The sequence below is a fragment of the Periplaneta americana genome, chromosome 13 (assembly GCF_040183065.1).
Source record: "Periplaneta americana isolate PAMFEO1 chromosome 13, P.americana_PAMFEO1_priV1, whole genome shotgun sequence".
In the NCBI taxonomy this organism is placed as follows: domain Eukaryota; kingdom Metazoa; phylum Arthropoda; class Insecta; order Blattodea; family Blattidae; genus Periplaneta; species Periplaneta americana.
This window is the reverse complement of record NC_091129.1, coordinates 80,139,726-80,163,702: the sequence shown is the minus strand read 5'-3', so window position 1 is coordinate 80,163,702 and position 23,977 is coordinate 80,139,726. Positions and strand designations below refer to the sequence as shown.

The 23,977-nt window shown below is 35.8% G+C and overlaps 1 protein-coding gene across 1 annotated transcript in view; it reads right to left on the bottom strand.

Annotated features, from left to right (window-relative positions):
- The window catches only part of LOC138712051 (lysosomal alpha-mannosidase-like), a 36,454-nt gene extending 13,023 nt beyond the window's left edge, over window positions 1–23,431 (bottom strand). The window contains exons 1-10 of the mRNA XM_069843442.1: window positions 23,264–23,431; window positions 21,043–21,145; window positions 18,655–18,736; window positions 17,061–17,246; window positions 14,630–14,835; window positions 11,074–11,210; window positions 10,034–10,167; window positions 8,710–8,920; window positions 5,876–6,075; window positions 3,129–3,322 (exon numbers count right to left, since the gene is read on the bottom strand). Of these exons, the coding sequence (XP_069699543.1) occupies window positions 3,129–3,322; window positions 5,876–6,075; window positions 8,710–8,920; window positions 10,034–10,167; window positions 11,074–11,210; window positions 14,630–14,835; window positions 17,061–17,246; window positions 18,655–18,736; window positions 21,043–21,145; window positions 23,264–23,392 (1,582 nt within the window). The 5' untranslated portion in view covers window positions 23,393–23,431. The remainder of the gene's footprint in view (window positions 1–3,128; window positions 3,323–5,875; window positions 6,076–8,709; window positions 8,921–10,033; window positions 10,168–11,073; window positions 11,211–14,629; window positions 14,836–17,060; window positions 17,247–18,654; window positions 18,737–21,042; window positions 21,146–23,263) is intronic.
- Between the last annotated feature and the right edge of the window lie 546 nt (window positions 23,432–23,977).

Below are 23,977 nucleotides of genomic sequence, written 5' to 3'. Positions count from 1 at the left end.
GGACTTGAGGGAAGTGGGATATGATGATAGAGACTGGATTAATCTTGCACAGGATAGGGACCGATGGCGGACTTATTTGAGAGCAGCAATGAACCCGCGGGTTCCTTAAAAGCCATAAGTAAGTAAGTTAGCTTGAAATAGGGTTATAATTGATTGTACAATTTGGTACATTTATCTTCATAACTAATATATCAATCAACTAATGGACACCGGTAATAACAAAGGAAATAAGCGTTATGCATATATGAAATCTGACGTCTAAACAAATAATAAAATAAATTACAATTAGGCCTACTTATGAAAGAGAAGAGCAAATATGAACACACTTATTATTGTAACGTTCATACTTTAAACTCAAAATACATAGGCTACCTCTGAAAGAGTAGTTTATAATATAGCCTATGTCTTTTAATTATTCTAATTGATTGGATGTATTATTATTTCTCTGATAAATCGTTTTTAGGGAAATAACAAGTTATTAACAAAAATAAAAGCACTCTCTCAATTCCAATGATTGTAGTTTCATGATGCGTGCTTCAGTCAATGAGGAGAGAGAAAGAAATATCATTTGAAAGGTACACGATGATAATCGCGTCCTTGCAAGTATCCTTGGACCTTCTGGATGGCTCAATATATCTGTTGTTCATGATCCAGAGCAGTCCAACCGAGTGAGACTCGGACATTCGTTAAACCGAACATTGGACTACTCCGCGAGACGGAAGAGCTTCGCATACTGTCTATAGCGTCAGACGTTCAGTAGCAATCTGTCTGTTCTATTTTTCGTAACCGGTTATGCAGGGCTCTATTCTAGAACCTATCTCAAAGGACCCATGTCGGCAGCTATTAACACTGCTAAGGCAGATAATGCTATTTTGTCTGATGTCCATGAGCAATTCGCTCAAATTTTAAATCACGCCGATCTACTTTCTCTGGAAACAACCGAAAAGTTGGTTTCGGTACAATGGAAACTCCGATACAAGGATGATGCACCAGAACGAGTTGAGAATGAAGGACCATAATTTTCGTCCGATGAAGAGGTCGAGTGGTCTTGCGGATTGTTACAACTCTTAATAAAAACATTACAATATTGGTACAAAATATTTAAGTTTTGACTTCTGTGATTTCGTAAAATTTATTGTGAAAGAGTATCTAATGTTATTTTTCCTCCTTTTGCAAGAATGAATGCAGTTATTTTCCGTTAAAATTGTAAGTCAAAGTTAATACCATACAAAGTATTACAATTCTATTTATTTTTGTATTTTATTTTATTAGTACATTAGTAAAAATAATTAATTTATTGTATTTACTTTACGTATAAGTACGATAAAGTTATAAAGCTATTTTTATAACGAATATATATATATATATATATATATATATATTTCAAAACAAAAAAAATTTCATACAGATCTTTCCAAAAGTTTAAGGACACTCCTCGATAAGTGATGTTTCACCCCTGTCCTTATACTTAGGCGAAACCTCTGATCTTTATAAAGAGACTGTGGATTACTTAACAATTTGTCTGTTGTAAAACTTATTGAAGAATTACAGTATTTTGTACAAAAAAAAATAATTATTCCACAATGGGTTGACTTAGATCATTGAATTTTGGAATGGAGCTAGATATTATTTCCAATATTCTTCCACATCTCAATAATCTGAGACTTCACGTCATCGAATGTCAGCCTATTTTTTTAAGGAAGAAATCCAACCTTTCCACACTTAGGCCTACAGCAAACTCCACAGCTGCTTAATAAAAATGGAGGGAATAAGCTGATTGACCAATGTTACCAAGTCCCAATGTTATGATGTAAATGGTAGTGGCAGATCCGGGTCCATTTACCGCGAATTTCAAGCTCAATGGAATTTTATAAAATGGAAATTTTCCCTAAAGGAAAAACATAACAATCTGGAATGCAATCCCTGCACGAACTGCCACAAACTTTTTAAGCAAAAAGCAATAATTTCACAAAAAGTCTTCCAGATATGTCTAACTCCATCCCAAAATTCACAGATCTAAATCAATCCATTCTGAAGTAATTAATTTTTTCCTACAAAATAGGTAATATTTCATGTAAAGTTTCATGACAGACAAATTGTTTATAATCCACAGTTTGAAAGATTGATAGATTGGGTTTGCAGTAAAAACTTCACTTTTCACAGACATTTGGTCCCTGTATAAACATCAGGAGTTTCACCTAAGTATAAGGACAGGGGTGAAACATCACTTATGGAGTGGTTCTCAAATTTTTTATAAGACCTGTAGTCCTTACAAGCATTTATGCCACCAATCCAACCAGTATTACCAATGGACTGCGGGTTCCTTAATAGCCATTAGTAATTAAATAAGTAATAATAATAATAATAATAATAATAATAATAATAATAATAATAATAATAATAATAATAATAGTAATGAAAGTCGTTGCGAAATTGCGAGTTGCTGTTGAAGATATCCTGGACTTTATTATAATCAGGAATCAACGCCACAGTTAAGTATTTTAAAATTATACTTTGTAAAATTAACTATTTCTGAGTTTATGCCATCGCATTTATATTAATCACCCAATTTATATATGATTAATAATGAACTCATTACGATTTCACATTTGCTTCCCCTTTATATTTTATCACGGTTGGATGAATTGTTATAGAAACTACTTTGTTATGAATATATCATAATTTCAGTCATCCAAGGCCTACTGTAATTAATGACGTCATTATTAATAGTAAGTGTGACCAGAATTATCGAATGTAAAACGCACTAACATTTTCACGTTAAAATTAAATTAGATCAATTTTAATGCTGTAATAAATAATAAGCATTTAGTAAAAGTTAAGTTCATGACTGAGTACCTTTATCCATTAACATAATATTGCTTTCAAGATATAATATATTAACCCAGTGTTTAAAGTTAATATTATCCTTATAAATTTCCATTTTACTAACAATGAAGCATTTAAATAGTGGTTTAAAGCTTTATAAAATCCTGAATTACATTGTCGAGGTAAATTAATTTGAGTTCTTTGTCCTGCCAGACTTGAGATCTTGTAAAAGCATATTGATGGTTTTACATATATCTATTACAATAAACGGTAATATTGTTGATGTATAGGCTATAACTTACCACTAGGATCTTGGACGGTGTAGGTTCCACTTTTGACTGGGAACCGCACTACATGTGAAACAGGGTGACTTATAGGGTTGTATACAGTCACCACAAAGCGGTCTCCCCCGTTTTCACTTACGTCGCATTTGCTCACGTTGAGCTCAAGACAATTGTGCACTTCCACTTTGGTGGATCCGTCTGATAGAAGATTGCTGGAAAGAAAGTCATTGTACGTCAAAGAAAAATCGGAACTGAATTTTTATTTGTAAATATCCTCGCTTGGTCTAATATACGAAAATGAGACATTACATTATTTCACATCCGTTTTCAAATTTATAGGATTGATTTCTTATGCGTCAAATATTTTATTATGGGGATAATAAATCCACAGGTGTGGGGTAACGGTTAGCACGTCTGGCCATGAAACGAGCGGGCCCGGGTTCAAATCCTAGTTGGGACAAGTTATCTGGTTGGCTTTTTCCGGGCTTTTCCCTCAACCAATCCAAGCAGAATTTCTGAGTAATTTTCGGCGTTGGACTTGAGATTCATTTCGCCATCATAATTACACTTCCCCCATTCTCATCATTATCCCCGTTTCTTTCCTAGGCTTAGGGCTTGCTCCAATGTAGAATCGGCTGCGGGCCGCCACTGAACTTGGACCCCGCGGATATGTGGTCATTCGTTACTGGTGGTAGCCTATGCCATGTAGGCTCTCCACTGGGCTCGTGTTAGCTCGTGGGACCGAGGATAAGGTGACCGCGGTGAGGCAAACGCGGGAAAGGTAAAGGGATCAGTCATCATGCTGTAGGGGAGTGAGGAGGCGTCGCGCAGGGGAATCTATAGCGCGGAGGGCCTTAAGACATGCATACAATTCCATTCAGGGTAATACAAGTGGCCCACCCGAGCGGCCTGCGTGCGAGGACAATTCCAGTCCGTGTCCTCTTTGAAGGGGGACTGATGGCTGTAATCTGTGAAAACCTCATAGCACCTTGCGAAAGTAAACCTCTGAGACAAAAGAGGAGTCCATAAATAAGAACATTTCGTTGTCCATATTCATACGAAAAATTTTAGTTACAAATATTCTTCGCATTTACTACATAAATCTCACTATTTAAATTCAACTTTTTAAGACTATTCAGGATCACTGCTTCAACATAGCTTCAACAGTTAGGGCAGTCGAATTGTTTTTAAACCATTTCTGCTTCCCACGTCTACCGTTACTAGTGATTCAAGGATGGGCGTGTCAAAACAATCATCAAGTTGGATGCTAAGTCATAAAAAAATTCTCTTATATTATGTTCAATTTACCGTGAGGTGGTGAATAAGTGAAGTACTGTTTTTAAGGTTTGATCATAAGGCAAAAACATCTCAATTCGAGCTACGCACAAGGACTTAAAATTTAGGTTTGTGATTTGGGAAAGTTACATAAAACTTCGTGCAGTCTACTTTTTAAAAGAAGGATATTAATAACTGCTTTTAAAAACAAAATCGTGGATAAATTGCGTGACTTACATATTAGTATATTAGGACAAATCAATCTTAATCTGACGAAGAAAGAAATAGCAGCAGAAATCTCTTTTTCCCTTTCGGGTCGGTTCAAACGATCCTTGCAAAAAGAAATTAATATCAGATACGTCACTGCGAAGCACGTTTTACACCTTCTGTATGAGGCCCAGAATCAAAATCATTGCATTATTCTGTGGAAATTGTTCGACCGTTGAATTTCAGTCTTTGCTTTCTCTGACAGATGATGAAAATTTCATGTGTGGGTAAAACCCTAGATCATATATACCCAGATTGCTCGGCCTTATAGGCTTTGACTGTTAAACTTTTGTCAGGTTTGCTATGCTGCCATCTAGTTGTTACATAAGGAGTCACGTTGTAACTCCCATGTGAATTGAATTAGCGACTGTACTGCCATCTCGTGTTCGTTTACTGCGGACGGGTGGCGATCCTGGCGGTTGTTCTCTTCAAAGTGCTGCCGATTTTAACATAGGTGTGAGCTGTTACACATGATCTGAGATAAAACTCAGACGTGGAAGTTCAGAGTTCGCAGTGGAAGACATCATTCTCGTTCAGACGAAAGAAAGTTTGGCATTTATGATCGCAATTGAAAATTCTATTTGGGATTCCTTTGACAACTAGGGATTAGATTTCAGTTTCTGAAAGTTCGTATTTTTAAATAAAGTTTATGGAATTCAGAAATGATTAAGGAAGATTTAACCACTACCGGGAGTGCTAGCTTAGACGGTTGCGTTTGAGACTCGTATTGGGGGGGGGGGGGTCCTGAGTTCAAACTCCGACGCGGCCAACCTCGTTGAGGTTTCTTTGTGGTTCTCTCAACCTGTTATAATGTATATTTCCAGTAATAACGGCAAATGCCGGATTGGTATCTAATAATTTTCACGAAAAACAGACCCACAACCTTCTGACAATAATAGTATTACAGTAATGCAGCCATCGTAACAGTTGCAACATTGTACACGAGATGGCGCCTCTCAAGTGAGAGTTTAAATGTCCAGCCAGGAGATAGATGGTGCTTCGGTCGGGGGTTTAAGCGTCCAGCCAACACGGCAGATGTCGTGATGGTGAGAGAGCACCCCAGATCGGGGCATCGGATGTCTCCGGGTTAGATAGAACTCCAAACTTCAGACAAAATGGCATCGCATCCGTAATAAAGTCGCGATATGACTATTGTAGTTAAAGCGACTCTAAATAAAATTAAACAAAAAAGTTCTATCGACGTTATAAAATATTATACATACTTCAGTGCAACTTCGGCTGCCTCCCGCGCTTCTTCCATCGCGCTAGACAAGAGCCTCGCATAGTCCTGAGCAACGTGTTGTTTCTCAGTGCCTGTTACAGCGTCGTGGTGCTGCATTACTCCCATGGCCTCCCTCAGACTGTCCAACGCTGATTCTCCTTGCTGTCCAAGCTGCGTCATAGCCTCGAGTTGCTTGGCAACCTAAATTAAAAAAAAAAAAATATATATATATATATATATATATATATATACATACCTTAGTTTCAAGTACGGTTAGTATATAGTATATACAGTCACGAAGCTTGAGTGGTGAGGTTACTAGGAACAAAAGACTGCAGGTACTATTTCGTGTTGTCTGTGATTAGGCAATAGTAACCATCCTAGGGGTTAGCAACTATCCATGGATGCATATTTACTACGTATTGAGCTGCGTGGCTGTATATACTAGACTGTGGTATGATATGTCATAAATAACTTTATTTAACCAAAAATTTAAGTAACAATAAACGCTTTTTGTCACATAAATTCTGGTAACAAATGCAACACGAGTAGCTTCCATTCTCGAGAGAGAAGTTGAGATTAGCAGTGGTAGCAGGAGTAGTAGTGGTATGTTATTGCTATTAGAAGTGGTAGTAGTAGTGGTAGTAGTAGTAGTAGTAGTTCTAGAGTCTAGAACTACTACTACTACTACTACCACTACTGGGTAAAGGGTTTGGGCTACCGCTGACCCTATTATTACACAAAATATATCTAACAATTACTTTAATTGTAATTACTATGGTAAAACTAATAATACAAAATTATTACATTATGTTATATTATAACCTTTTTTTTGTAATTTCCTTGGGCTACCACCGGTAGCCCCGGTAGCCCGCAAAATACGCCCCTGGCAATTCTAGTATCAGTTCTAGTAGTAGTGATGGTGATGATAATATTGGTAGTGGTAGGAGTAGTGGGAATTTGGGAGGGTGGTGGAGGGGAAGAGGAGCAAATATGGGTCATTGCACTTTAACTGTGATGTCAAAAGTTGTAAAAATTCAAGAGAACCAGAAATAATAATAATAATAATAATAATAATAATAATAATAATAATAATAATAATAATAATAATATGTGATCTGTTTGAGAGCATATAAAATGAAATTTCTATAAAATTATATCAGAAATGATCAAATATATATTAGTTTTAATATGATATTATAGCGGAGGAGTTTTATATCATTTTTTGAGAATAAATTAAATCACACTTCCTGTTACCGACATAAACAAAATACAATTTACTGCAAGGTGAGGAGTCAAATTCTTATTTTGTTTTACAGGATTTCAAAGTGTAACATCAGTTTAACGATGTTTTCGTCTTCCGTATGGTGTTCGCAGAGCTTCGAATTACAATTTGTTAACACGCTATGCATAGTGGACGTAGGCGTGTTATCGAAACCGAAGCTATTGTAAGAGTTGCTATGACGAGTCCCAAGAATAGTCTTAGACGACTGTCCGCACAGACGACTATAGTATAGAGAAACTTGTCAATATTATATAAAACTCTGCTCTACCGCATGAAACGTTCTTAGCCATTACCCGATCTGCAGAAATTGATCATATTTGTTCTTCATATCACAGCTACAACAGAAGAACCACAAAGACAATGTGTTATAACGGGATGGCTCACCATCTATTAAAAAAATAATTTGTGATTTTATTAATAATATTCGCCATCAATTAGCGCTGTTACTGTGGGCCAATTACGCAGCCTCCACATTCTCCAGACCTCACATGAACCGATTTCTTTTTTAGAGGTTTTAAAACAAAAATGCCAATGCATAGCAAGTCAGAGACATTGATGATCTGAAAGCAAAAATTCTTTCACCATTAAGCCTAAATAAAATGACACTGAGGTATCAGATCACAAATAATGGCAGAGATTAGGGACCGATGTAATCCGGACTAAAGGGCCGTGGTCTGTCGGAGTTGTTGCTGGCAGAGATTAGCCCCACTGTGTAAATTTGTTGTGTACAGAATGGTGGTACGCTGATGTGTAATGTGGTAAAAACTCCAATCCTTCTAGAATGTTCAAGGGGCAATCAATAAGTCTCCGGACTGCCTTGAATGTAGGCATACACAAAAAATAGGAAATGGAGAAGTTATATAGATCCAGGAAAACGCCTCGAATCTATACTGAATGCATCACTTGAAAGGCAGAGAAGAAGACTAACCATAAGTATATACATGGAAATATTTCAGGATAAATCGCAATAGTTCATTGACACGTTTGCACAAAATCACCTGTAGAAGCTCAGTTCTTAAAGCTAATCTGACGCTGTTTGATAGACTCAGTCTACAGGCATAGAAGCAATGACCTTTATTAACATGTGGATTTATGTTTAAAGGTACGGTAAATACAAGTGCAGTTCGGAAATATATTGATTGCACCTTGTATTTACAGATTACTCAAAAATAAATAGGTAGTGACTGTCTTATGTTACAGCGGTTTTATTTTATGTCTTTCCAAATGGATGATCCTTTAGCTTAGAGTGCCTCATGGGTGCATCGCACGTATCTTCTTTTTTTTTCTTGATTACTTAGAATGGACATTACTTCATAAAATATTTATGTATTTACGTTATTTCTGATCACTTACATTATTTCTGACAATTATAAGTGTTTGAAAAAGTTACAATTTAATTTATGTTACACTTCCAGTTCTCTCAAGTGATATTATCCATCGACTGAGAGACTAAATTCATAGACTTTTCCATTCTTCGATAATTAAAGCGTCATATTTATGTATTATATTTTATTTGGAATTCACAGTCTTGCTCTAGTTAGATTAACTACCTGCAGGAAATTGTTGCCCAGCCTTTCGAAACGTTTTACTGTGGGTCTGGAGGTGAAGTAGCCAGTCCAGTATGAGTTAGGGTCGCTGGCGTAAGGGAAGAAGTCATCTTCTTTTGTCGTGTAGGTTAGACCTTCATCGTTTACAGCCTTCAGATAGCAGGACGGCGTGGAGTAGATGACGTTGAGACTACTATCAGCGGCGTTAACATACCTAAAGTAATAATAATAATAATAATAATAATAATAATAATAATAATAATGATAATCATCATCACCACAATCATAAGCCTAGTAGTCTAGTGATAAGAGCTTCTGGCTACAATTCATGAGATCCCGGGTTCGATTTCCTGTTCGAACACAGTGATTTTTTCGTAAAGGAAATTGTTCTTGTGTGTTTGTTCATGCTCTAGAATTTCGGTTATATTTAGGTGTAAGACCTTTCTTGGCGCCACATAATCATGATCATCCTATTATATAATCAGGGTAACGTAACTTCGCCTTGCAGGCGCCCTTACTTCAAAAGTGGGATATACCTGCCAGGAAAGAAGACCAGAAATGTGGTATTAATGAAATGATGATGATGATGATAATAATAATAATAATAATAATAATAATAATAATAATAATAATAATAATAGCAACAGCAATAATAATAATTAGGCAGGGCATGTAGCACGTATGGGCGAATCCAGAAATGTATATAGAGTGTTAGTTGCGAGACCGGAGGGAAAAAGACCTTTGGGGAGGCCGAGACGTAGATGGGAAGATAATATTAAAATGGATTTGAGGAAGATGGGATATGATGATAGAGACTGGATTAATCTTGCACAGGATGAGGACCGATGTCGGGCTTATGTGAGGGCGGCAATGAACCTGCGGGTTCCTTAAAAGCCATTTGTAAGTAAGTAATTATTATTATTACTATTATTATTATTATTATTATTATTATTATTATTATTATTATTATTATTATTATTTTATGGCTGTAAGATCTAATGGAAAGATCATCATCATCATCATCATCATCATCATCACCATCAACTATCAAGATAGGCCATTTAGACCTGTTTCGTGTCAAAGATTCTGTTCTCATCGACATCTGGGTCTTCCTATGCCACGTTTTCCTTTTGGGTGATGGTGCAATACTTGTTTTATTCTCCCGTCTTCAGTAGTACGGGCAATATGATGGAACCAGTTTTGTTTGTTCTATATATTATAATAGACTCCTATTATAATAGACTCTTAGACTTAATTAATTATTGGTGGAAATATAGACTTCGAACAACTTATCTGGTTATATTATTATAAGTATTGTTTTACGTACTTGATCAGCTTATCCAGGTTCTTATACCACATGTTGGCGTCTTGATAATAGAAATCACTGCCCATCGTTAGAATGATGTTGCTGGAAGTGTAGTGAGAAGCTTGTTCACGTACGTAGTTCACAAAATCTTGTACCTGTAACGATAAGATAATTATATTTTGTAATGAAATTAATAAACATGTAGCATCATTTACAACACACATTAGAAACAGGAGCTCTACAACAGCAAAGCGATACATCCACGCATCCTAAACACACGATATGACCATGGATGTTAAAGGAAAAAATAAATGGAATAAATAAATACAAGTAAAATTGTAGCGTACGTATATTGTACCAAGTTTATATTTGTCACTGTAATTTTTTTTTTCAAGTTTTATAGAAGTAAAATTCTATGACTATAATTAATTATAGGACGAGTTAACACACAAAATTAGCATTCCTGCTTTTGTAATGTACGGTGGCATATGTTAGTTAATATTATAGAGGTTTTTAGTTCCAATGTACGAGTTAGACTAGATTATCCATTCATACATACATCCATCCATCCATCCATCCATCCTCCCGTCCATCCATGACTCTACATAAACTACTTAAAGCCCTGGTTTTTCTGAACCGACGCATGCGAGGTCCGCCTCTCACAAATCCGTACTGCACGAGTTATAGTGAGTGGTTTCTAAAACTGCGAGGTGCGAGGTCTGCGCATGTATCGGTTCAGAAAAACCAAGGATGTTCGCCATTTTTACGTGAAAGCGGTTTTATTTTTATGTGTGTTAGTAGGGACAGAGTTGTATATGCTGGCGTGAACCAGCCTACTTGCTAATCTCTGTATACAAGTTACAAACTTTCTGTGTGACCTTCCAAATCTACGTCAACTACGTAATTGTGAATTAGTTGCGTAATACAAATTTTAATCATAAACGAAAACGTGTAAAACTTTAATCTAATATAAAATTGAGTAAAAGTTTTAAGATGTCCAAATCTGGGGTTTAATTGTTAATGACGTATTAGTTACCTCTTCTATTTAATGCTGGACTCACCTTTTGATCTACATTGTAATCTGCACTTCTTTTGTCGTCTATGAATGGCGTGTCTGCGCATAGAACGTCGAAGCAGAAGCCCGGGGGTGCCCCGTACCCGTTGTACAGGACCGTTGTGAACAGATCGGATGCTGCACCTTGAATATTGTATGACATAGTCAAGAAATTGTAGTTCTGTACAATTTACTGCCTTTCTCTTTACATTGTTAGGTTGTCAATTTTTATTAATATTATACACAACTATTCAGCTAAGCCTTTACAATTTTAATGACATATCTTCTGAACCAATAATAGCAAACGTGTGCAATCAGTTCTGAATTACAGAGTAACTGTGGTAGATTCCTCAGAGTAAATGTTTAAAATGTCTTCCACCTTGCGTCCATACACAACTATGCTCGTCGAACTATGTTTCGTGACGTTCACCGAAGTGTACCCTCGTCAATGTTGCTGATTTCATTCTTAATGGGCTCAGGTACTTCAGGAAGTGACTGCAGTTTATTCTTGTATACTCTGCCCTTTAGCTAGCCCCATAACAAGAAGTCCGAAGAGGTCAGGTTATGTGATCTCGCGTGCAACAGATTTTTTTTAGAACAGGCGGTCACCGCAGAAGTTGGTTATAAGTTTCATGGAATCGTTAGACGTAGCCTATGTTCGTATTCTCTCTCTTAGCTCAATCGGCGCAATGATTTCTTTGGTGAGTTCAATAAACGTCGACGATCAACATCAACACAATCTTCACTAATTCCAGATCTGTGTTTTCCACTCTCGCTGAGGAGTTGTCTCCAGCTTTCTTGCCGTTCTGGTTGGAACATTACGCACACCGAATTCTCTTCGAAATGCCCGTTGTGTTTGAATAAAGGAATTTGTCTTCCAATACGTTTCCACAATAATACATACTGCCGAATTGAGAACTGCAAACACTAAAGGCTGCGAACTAATTAGTAATACGCAACAATAGTCATAATAGTAAACAGTGCATAGTAGAGGTACCAATATAAATTCTCCCAGAGTCAGTGAGATCATTCAAATCAATTTTAAGTTTATACTAACTTCGAGGGGGAAATAATATTCACTAAAATTGTAAAGGTTTATATGAAATCGCTCTGTGCAAGCCGCAAGAACCATTTTTTGTGTTGCTAATAAGTAATAGGCCTATTTAAGTATTTGCGCAAACCTGTAAGACGTATAAATATTTAAATACCGTAGATAATCTGCATTTCTGTTACCTTTATATCCCTACGTCCATTTACATCTAGATACCTGTCCATGCTTTCCGTATAAATACACCTATATTCATTTGTATAAGCACAAATACATATAATATAGGAATATACATAGATGTATTTACATCTGTCGGATATCGTCCGGTTAAAACTACTCGAACTATAGGTATTTCCAGCGTAATCAAGGTCGACCGACACGAGTTATGCTAGCTGATAACCATTTACGTAAGCAGTTGAGTTCTGAGTGCGGTGCTAATTTGGCAGTTTAGTTATCTATGAGTGCTTTATTATGTAATATTTTGAGAATTCCGTACAATTTCGAACAAAGTTTATTCATTTACGACAGTTATGTCAAATAACGTTCTTGTAAATAATGTAAAAAGAAATTTTCGGCGTAACTGTCCCTGAATATGCCTGACATAGCTCTGCACCGTAGCGTCATGGACTAATGCATCTTACCTGGACTCGCATTACGGAATGCGCGCTGGTTCGATTGCTTATGAGGAGGGAGTTTTCTCACGAAATTTCGGCCAGTAGGCCTATATGAATCCCGTACCCACCTAGCATCGTGGTGAATTTGGTGAGGTAACGAAATCCGGTTTCGAAAACAGCTGTAACAGCTAGGGAATCATCGTACTGATCATACATTGCTCCCATACTTATAGATTGGATGATCATTAATTCGGCTTCGGCCCTACATGGGCTGTCGCGTTACAAATAATAATAATAATAAATTATTATTATTATCATTATTTCATTAGCTTATTATATTATGTTATGGCTAGAATCACAAACAGTAATTATTTTTATGCAGGGAATGAAGTACCAACATATACGTAGTGTTCTTACAGACAAAAGTATACTTAATCCAAAGCCCAACTATATTTTAACAAGGAAAGATTGTCAAAACGTACATACAGTACTTATATGTAGCCTATATTACAATTATTTATGATATTTTTATTCGTGAAGAACTCACATTTAAAATGTCATTAATTTTTAAATAAATTTGACTTCGCTTTCATTAATCGACATTTAACAAATGGTTTTATCAGAATAGATACTGAGCCTATTACAATGATGTGCTCTTTGCTCGGGTTTGTGATTACCTGACTGGTCCTCGAAGTTATTAAATTTGGACAGAATATTCTTAATGTAAAATAGAAATAGACCTATTTCCGGGTATAATAATTATGAATATCTCAGAAATGCAGGGGACTGGAGATATAAAGGACTGCATATTTAAATTTGTTCTTCAACTAATAGGCCTACGAATATCGGAATAAGAAAGCTGTAAGTGCTGACTTCGAGTTCACACTAATTTATTTCGTATTTGTGATTTTAAATGAAGTAGCTATTATTTTTCGCAAAAAATCCTTATATACCACTTGCATAATCCTGGGAACAATTTACTAATTCAAACTGATTAAGAAAAATCAGGCCAAGTGTTTAAAATAAGCCGCTGTACAAAAAATAGAGACAGAGTATGCAAGAGAACTTTACGCGGAAATCTCGATTTGGGGGGGGGGGGGGGGGAGTCACAAGGATTTCTCTAAAATCTAACCAAATATTATTCCTGAATAGCATGAACAAGATAATTAACTGCTAAACTCATAACAAATATTTAATTGAAGTGAATTTTGAATCAAGCATTATCATGGTGGGGGAAATACGAACACGAATTTATTATTTTCACTTTCATTGCTATGTTCTCTATCACGCCCTGATGTTAGCAAGCGGCATTTGATATGCATTTTGTATATATGAGTCCTCTACAGTTATAACCCACAATACCCAAAAAAATTACTTATTCTTTTATAATTCATAAACTTATATCAAACAAACAACTTTACTTGAAACAGTCATTAATATTTATAATTACAAAAGAACGCATATTTAAAACAATTCTGCGAAATGGCAGTTAGTGAGATGTAAATTTTTGCTTAATTGCCTTATGATTCTAGACGACTCATATCCTTTTACATCTTTCCTTCATGAGCCATTCTTCACTGAATTTCTCAAAACTCTATCGTGATACTCTTGTAATTCCCTTCCAATTATCTCTGAATGTCTTTGCAACAAGCTCATGCCTTTATCTCCACACCTCTATCCCTTACTGTTAAGGCTTGTTCACAATAAACCGGAACGGAAACGACAACGAGAACGGGAACGGAACGGAAATATTGTTAAAATAAATGTTTTTAAATGTGAGCATTCACAATTAACTATTGTGAATGTTCACATTTAAAAACATATATTTTAACATATTTTCCGTTCCCGTTCTCGTTACCATTTCCGTTGCCGGTTGATTGTGAACCAGCCTTTACACTCACCCAGGTTGGCACTGCCCTGCCACACCGTCTCCAAGGTTTTCGTGTTAATGCGGTTCTCCTTGTCCTGGTAGTCCAGGCGTCCGAACATCAGGCCGTCGTATCCCATCTGAGCGAACAAGGACGCCATCTCACGCGAGTGACCGAACGGGTCGATCTGCCAGCCGATGTGCGGTCGTCCGCAAGCTCCGAACGTATCATTTAACTTCCTGCACATATTTGCATTACATAACGGAAAAGAAATTAGTGCAACGAAATGACATCGATCTTCTCATTATACGTTCATTTTAAACATTTTTATTTTATCATGTTGGGAATGATATTACATTTTTCTACTTGGTACCTTAACTCCCTCGAAACACAAGAAGATAGACACATACGGAGTTCATTACAAGTTCCACGCTTCAGAAGATTCTACTCTTACAAACCAATTGCAAGAATATCGCGCAAGAATTGAGAAGAAAAAATTCCTGAAATTGTGCATAGTGTATTCAGTGCCTAGCTGCTTCACTTGCGTGATTCGGGTTCCGCATATTGCGGATAGATGGCAGGACTTTGACCCATTTTCAATGTACACTCCACTTCGGCAGCCACGCTATGCATGATGTGTATCTGTGGAGAGTTCTGTCGTGTACTACAATCTATACCAAATGTCTTTGGAGCAGACCATAAATAGAGTTTCGATGCTTCTCATGTTATCGCTGCTCTCCCATTGGTTGGCGAGTCATTACTTAGCTGAGAGCGTTGTAGACACTAGCGCGTGCATATCCTGGTTACGAGACGGTATTCAGAGACGCGTCCACTACTACAGTTCTATTGCGTCTAGCATCTGTGCGGTATATGAGCAGACGACAGCAGTACAACTAGTGACTGATGCAAGAAGGTGTGTTCAAAGACACATTACTTTAATTTTCACTTTCCGTTATATGAACGTAGTCGGTCACTTAATTCATACACAGGCATTTAGTATTGTGTGAACCGCGCTGTCTTGCATTTCGTTCTGTTGTTTATATCTGCTCCAAAGACATCTGGTATAGAGTTTAGAATGAGTGTATCTGTAAGGAATGTGTGAGGATGATTAGGATGAAGGGGAAACCCGGTGCTGGCACATAGCCCATTCCTGTGGAATATAACCAAGGAGGTCGCAACTCTTTACGTCCTCATCTGATAGACGACACACTATCAACAGTGACATATGCCTTCTCTTCATAAGCACTGCGGAGAGATTTGGCATTTAACCCAGTCATATTGGTGCACAATCTAGTGATTAGAAGTTGTGCACTGCCACCTCTCCTAATCTCGAGATAGAAATATTACGGGGATCGAACCCGCGCCCGAGCGTAAGTCCGAATCGGCAGACAAGTGCCTTAGCCGACTGAGCTATGCCGGTGGTTTGAAGGATGTTCCATCTATAGGGTTAGTATAATACAGAGAGCGTGTAAAGCTACGCAGAAGGATACTGAGGGGTTTCAAAATCGAAACACGGATGAGTCACGTGACTTTGGGACGAACGCAGCTGATTTCTGTTCTGATACAGGCGCGTAAAGATTTTTTATAGGAAACACTGATTTTTTTTTCGATCTAATACAATAAGTAAAAGTATTACGTTGTTCCTTTTATAACTGGATATAATGAAGTTCACTGATTCGTCCGAGAATATTATTATTATTATTATTATTATTATTATTATTATTATTATTATTATTATTACTATTATTATTATTATTATTAATATTATTATTATTAAATTTAATGTCCTGACAGTTGGACTTGGTATAAGATCACTGTGCTACTTACTTATCGATTTAATTCACCTTCAGTATTCAAAGTTTCTCTTGTCGCTGCATTATTAATATGGTAACAGTTCATCGTAATATTAGTGGTGGTATGAAACACATGTTGGTGAAGAATTAATGGAAAGGAGAACGTGGCCTGTTGTATCATTGTAAGGAGAGGAATAAATTGCATAGTTATGCGTGTTTCATATAATAATAATAATAATAATAATAATAATAATAATAATAATAATAATAATAATAATAATAATAATAATAATAATAATAATAATAATAAATATATGAGTCGCCTAGAAACAAACTGCACTTTATCCAAAAAGCTTATTTTTCATGAAAGACGAAAAACTAGTGCAGTTAGACTCCAAACGGTGGTTTTACTACTAAAGTTAAGACAGATAGGCCTAACTTACATTGCAGTTTCACTCCAAACGAGCAGTTTATCACATTCTCTGCAAAATTCTGCACTGAAAAACGTCCTAAAAGCATATTTCACAATTTGGACAAAGTGAAGTTTGATTCTAGGCGATTCATATATTACATTATAATGAAACTGGTATATCTATGTCTCTTCAATAACTTTCCTTCACCGGAAAGATATGTTGTAAAAATTCTTCGCGAAATTCTTGCAACAAACTTACCGCAATCCCCAAGAGAACTGATCAACAGTAGAATGGTAGTGGGTGGCAGCTTCATCGTTCATGCTCCAGGCTCCACCGATAAACTCTAGACGTCCCTGGCTGATCAGATCCTTAACAGTTTGCTGCATTTCTGCATCTTGCTCCAGCCACCATTTCCAGAAGAAGGCAGTCTCCACGTAGATAAACCTATATGATAAAATATAATAGACTATATTTTCTATATGTGTTTGTTCAACAATTATAATAGATGGCATATTTAAAACAAATCTATTTCTTTTTTAATATTTTCTTATTTTGTTTCATATTTTCTTCTCCTTTCTCGAGTTCCTTCATTAAATATATAATAATATATTAATTTAGTATTTAATTATGCACTTCTATTTGATGCCTCTCCGCTCTCTTGTTCACCGGATATTCAGTCATGTTAGTTTTTACATGTTTCTGTCTTCAAAGCTGTTCTTCTTACATTTCTGTCTTTTCTTTGCAATGACAGGGTCCGTAACTTGCAGCTATTGGCTACTGCCGACAAGCGCAGACTACTTAGTTAGTCAGTGACTATCCAGAGTGCACGACTAGGGACGGACCTACATTTCACTCGAAATGAATGATAACTGAGAATTGTAGGGATATCACAGGGGGACCGGAGTGCGTGGGGAAAACCCCTGTACTACTTGGACTGTGAGCTTGCTGAACAAAAGTTATAAATTCAGGGTGGATAGACAGAGATTGTCACAATGGTGCTCTGGTAGTGCTGAATAACCGTCTTAAAATTCTACTGCGTTCTAATATTTGCGTTTCCCATATTTTTGCTTTTCAATATTTCGCGCATTGAATCGCTCTTCGTATTTAAATCTTACTACTTTCAAATCTTAATACCTTTAAATCTTTTTGCTTTTATTTTTTTGTTTAATGGTCATATTTTAATTTTGCTGTCTCAAAAAACTTGTTCGTTTAGTTATTTCCCCTTTCTGCTTAAAATTCCTCTTCAAAAGTTCATGTTTTAAAATCTTAATGCCTGAGAACATTGTTGTCCTACAATCTTACAGCCTTAATAGTTTACCATCTTCAAATTTTACCTATTATTGCGTTTCTTTCTAAATCTTTCTTTAATTTTCTCATAATATAGCCACTATCTTAAAATATTTTGTCTCAAAATTGTTGCCTTAGAATCTCTGTCCCTTGAGATTCTTTTGCAATTATTTTCCTTTTATACTTACTTACTTACTGGCTTTTAAGGAACCCGGAGGTTCATTGCCGCCCTTACATAAGCCCGCCATTGGTCCCTATCCTGAGCAAGATCAATCCAGTCTCTACCATCATATCCCACCTCCCTCAAATCTATTTTTTTAATATAATTATTTATCACTTCCTTTCTTGTTTTTGTTAATTTTATTTATTTTGTTTTATGTTTTTTTACAGTTTTTCTTTGTTTTTCTTATTCCTTCATTTTTACTCTCTGTTTTATAATTTCTGAATTTAATATTTTTCTTATTTAGGTATTTTATGTGTAAGATCACACAATATCAAATGTATTAAAAAAATTGTATTCAATTATGATTAGGGTTTTATAAACGAACAACTAAGAAACACCCACCTTCTCTCTGGCTTCTTCAGTAAAGCCTCAATTACAGAATCAAGAATGTATTGCACTCCAGCTCTCTGAATTCCGGTGTTGCCTGAAAAAATAACGCATTACTTTAGTTTCACCATATTTCCAAGTGTCAGGTTGAGAATGAAATCTAGGAATAGATTAAGACCGTAACCGAACATAAGTATATAGAGCCGAAAAGAAGGTAATAGAATATGTCGTTTTTAATTCAGTGTTAGAAGTACATTGTCCGGTCATGCAATTAACTTCACTTGTTATTTTCGAAACTTCCTGTGATTATGCTTATGTGCAAAAAACTGAAGTATATCAGGTTTATTTTTCAGAGAAGGCTGTATCACACTCAGAAACAATAAATATATTTAAATAAAATTTTAGAAAACTTTAGTCTGAATCATTATTAAATTATTAAACATACCGACTCAACGTTGCAGATTTCTACAATAACATGAAATTGTTGTCGTTGATGTCCAAACATTCAAGACCATCTTCTATTGCTGACATGAATATTGGAAAGATATAGTCGTCAGTTATGTGACGTGTAATTTTAATTACTATATTTTTTTTTCAATTTCTGTTTTGTTTTTCTATTTAAAGACTAAATTATACGTGGTTGGAAATGTTACATGTCTCAGAAACCCCACTTTATTACTTTGGTCCATAATAATGTTACGTCCAACTTCTTCAGCTGTCAGTATACTTATATCCCAGTGTATTTTTGCTAAATACTTTTCTAATATCGTACTTGGATTGTGCTCGTACAATAATGTGTAACATGATCAATTATTAACAAGTTTTTAAAGATAATATCGTCGTATTACTAGTAAAACCAGTTACGTCCAGTAATGCATTTTTGTAAAAACAGCAATTAAAACTGTATTATTGCTCGAAAAATCATAATAAATTTTTTAATTAAAGTAATTGGTTTGATGCCTACAACATTTCGGACTTATTCGATTTTACTGGAAAACAGAGCACGAAAAGACAAGTCGAGAACTGTACTTAACTTATTTTACGCAAAAGTGGACTTAATCGGTTTTACTAGTAATAGGACGTATAGGGCCTATTGTTAGTGTAAAATTTGTCATAGTGCGGCATTCTGATGTTACAGAACAATAAGCAAAAGGTGGACTTAATCGGTTTTACTAGTAATAGGACCTATAAGGCCTATTGTTAGTGCAAAATTTGTCATAGTGCGGCATTCCGATGTTACAGAACAATAACGGACATACGTCAGGAAAGAGATTTCTCTTACAATTGCGTCATTCAGAAGGATATTATATTGACAAATTAACAACTCTGTTAGCGGTGATGCAACAGGTGGGCTTTGGACAATAAAATATCTCGACTTAAAAATTACACATTACGGATGTTCAATGGCTTGCAATTTAAATGCTGGAACTGTCGATCATCACGTATTATGAAAGGATTTCATCTCTGTTCGATAGAATTGAACGCTAGGCACATGATCCGTTTTATTCAATTTTTGAACTACTGTTGACTTTAGTTAACTATTTCTTCCCTTCCCATGCTTATATCTTGGATACAGCTGCCTAATTCCCTTAACAATTTCGTTGGAAACTATTCTAGCTCCATTCAGCGAGGTTATCTTTACTTAGAACGTTATTTATGTTCCCCGCTTTTTTTTTTTTTTTTTGCTTAAATCTGAGCCGGTTTCTACCACTTAATTCACCAAATTTTGCAGCATTAAACCAACTGGTTCTTGAACACAAGTTATTTCCGTATAAATATAACTCGGCACTGCTTGTAGGCCTATAATTTCTTCATAATATAGCCTACGCATAATTAATTAAAATTCGCTATTCTAAAATGTACCAGTACCGCATTATTACGAAATAATCTAAACTGGATTGTACTGAATGGAAGTCAGCTGTATAGGCCTACTGCTTATCTAAAATTGATGCCCTTCAGCCTGTCTTATCTGTCCATATACGAAATCCAAAATCTTGTAGTGCTCAAACCAACGGAAATGTACACACTACTTCCTCTGAAGTCGCATTCGATCTATAAGACTAAAAGACGGACGGAAATTATCTGAGGGAAACATCTCTCCTGGGGAAAGATCTGTATTTTAAATAAAACGTTATACGTTTTGCCTCAACGACTCTCTCCCTTAATTCTGTAATTATTTTAGTTTGATAACTAATGATCCTGAATAGCATAAATAAATGCTTTTGTTTTGAAAAAGATTTGGCTTAGACTATATAATTTTCAATATGTTCGATGCAGTATTATAATATGTATGTGAAGTTCTGTCAGAACGTATATGTGTTACTATCACCATTATTATTGTCATCATTATTTCGCCACAATGATGAAAGGATGGAAATATAGACTTGTCTCTTGCTAACTTACTTCCATAGTAGTACTGATCAACCGTCTTCAGCCAGCCAACATCGTCATGAGTGTGAGGTACCAAATGGATGTTAAGTTTGCTCGGATCAACAGCTGGACACGACTGGAAATAAAACATTTGTTGAAACACATACATTAAAAAATCCCAACAATACTAGACAGACTACGTACGTTCGAAAATGAGCCACGGCTGGTGAAATTCTGAAAACAATCCTGTTGACTTGTGGAAGTCTTCTTACAGGGGTTCGATATTTTCGAACAGTCACATTGTTGTAGTGCTCAGAAGTAATTTCCTAAATCATCAAGAACCCGCCGCCATACCTCAGGGAGACGATGGATGTCATTTGTAGTGTCTTGTTGCACTAATCGTCCGATAGACTGCTCTATTGCTGCTACAATGGCCTGTCCGGTGCTAAAGCGATCTCCTATAAATGGTAATTTCATTTTCGAGAAAAGATAAAAATCGCATGAAGAATGCTCGAGAATTTCCCAATTCCATCTGCGAAGTAAATTTGCCACAAGGACAACTATGTGAGAGCGAGCACCATTATGTAGCACAATAGGATGAGAATTCAGGAAAACAGAAGAAAGAAAACAGTGCGTGCATTTCTGTGTTGTGTAACCTTCTCCATTCTCCTGTAACTTCATTCCTCTTAGCCTCAAATATCTTCCTAAAAGCCTTATTCTCAAATACCTTTAATCTCTGTACCTTTCTCAAAGTGAGAGTTCAAGTTTCACAACCATACAGAACAACCGGTAATATGACTGTTTTATAAATTCTAACTTTCAGAATTTTTGACAGCAGACTAGATGACAAAAGCTTCTCAACCAAATAATAACAGGCATTTCCCATAACCTATTTATTCTGCGTTTAATTTCCTCCCGAGTGTCATTTATATTTGTTACTGTTGCTCCAAGATATTTGAATTTTTCAACCTCTTCGAAGTATAAATCTCTAATTTTTATGTTTCCATTTCGTACAATATTCTGGTCACGAGACGTAATCATATACTTTGTCTTTTCGGGATTTACTTTCAAACCTATCACTTTACATGCTTCAAGTAAAATTCTCGTGTTTTCCCTAATCGTTTGTGGATTTTCTCCTAACATATTCACGTCATCCACGTAGATAAGAAGCTGATGTAACCCGTTCAATTCCAAACCCTCTCTGTTATCCTGAACTTTCCTAATGGTATATTCTAGAGCGAAGTTAAAAAGTAAAGGTCATAGTGCAACTCCTTGCTTTAGCTCACCGTGAATCAGATATAAATTGGCCTATACGGACCCTGCTGTAAGTTTCACTGAGACACATTTTAATTAATCGAACTAGTTTCTTGTGAATACCAAATTCAATAAGAATATTATATAAAACTTCTCTCTTAACCGAGTCATATGCCTTTTTGAAATCTATGAATAACTGATGTACTGTACCCTTATATTCCCATTTTTTTTCCAATATCTGTCGAATACAAAAAATCTGATCAATAGTCGACCTATTACGCCTAAGACCGCACTGATGTTCCCCAATAATTTCATCTACTAATTCAATCTGATTTCAATAATTAGTTGTTTGTATTCTAAAAATACTGTAGTTTATGCCTTGCGGTAATATCGTCTGAGTTTGATTCTGACAATGTAACTTTACAGCAGATATTTTAAAAGGACGGAAGCTGATTCTGTTCACATGAAATACTGTTTGTCTTTCAACCAAGTGATAATTTCAGGACTTTTATGTAGACACTGTATGTGAACTTGTTGTAAAGTATAATATGATCTACTTGCATTCCTGTCATGTAGGATAAACCTTACATTGATTGTTCAACATTTTTATGATCGTATATATCTATCTCACTCAGTATTCACATGTGGTATATGCTGGTTTGTATTCGTCAGCTGGCATTGTGAGATAGTCCTTGAATAATTTGTTCGAAATTTTTATGTACACACGTTATATGAAATAGGGTAAAGTTGCCTAATTCCGTGATACTCCTAATTCCGTGATACGTTTTTTTCACTGAATGTCACGGGATTGGGTATCTTGCTATGAAGTTCACCGATGACTCAAAAGAAGGCGAAAGATGCATACTTTCGAGAAAGATGTCTGTCGCTATAGTGGAACGGCAAAGCTTTGACTGGCATTCAATTTTTAAAAAGTATCACGGGATTAGGGGTATCACGGAAATAGGAAATTTTACCGTAAATATGTATCAGTTTTTCTTACCTGATAACCACACGAGGCATCGGCTTTCTCGTGTTTTCTGTCAGATCGTGTCGGATAACCTTCGCAAATGCTGGCTACCAAAAGTAGCACTGTGAGTGAAATCCATAGAGCCGTAACTCTAGAATCCATGTCCGAATACTTTAGAATAATACTAAGATTATTTTTGTTTTTATAGTGAAGTCATTAATTTATAGATGTTTGGAGGGTTTTGTTTTGTTGTTATCTATCTCGGCTATCTCGTGTTTATGTCCAGATGTTTTATCAGCATCTCGACATCGCTATTAGTAAGAAATATGTGGACCTTCACCATGAATTTCAAAATAAATTAATTATAATACTGATTTTCAAGTACGTGGTATAAACTGCCGGTTCTAAAACGATTTGGAATGGAATAGTAAATTACGGTTACATTTTCATTACCGTTGTTGAGAGAAGCCGAAAATGAAATTTCAATCCTATCATTATCATCCTATATTGATATTTTTTCTGTTAATTTGAAGATGCTGAGTTCCGAACTATTCTCGATTTCTTCCTTATCCAACAGTGTGTGTCTGGCAACACTTATAAAAGTTTAATCTCTGCGGCTTCAATTATTTTTCTCAATCATTTTAATGACCGGAATTACGAGCATTGCGTAGTGTAGGAATCGCAATTTCTTTATAAAATTTTAGTTTGAATATGCTTAAGATCTCATTTCACTGTGCTGGAACGTAA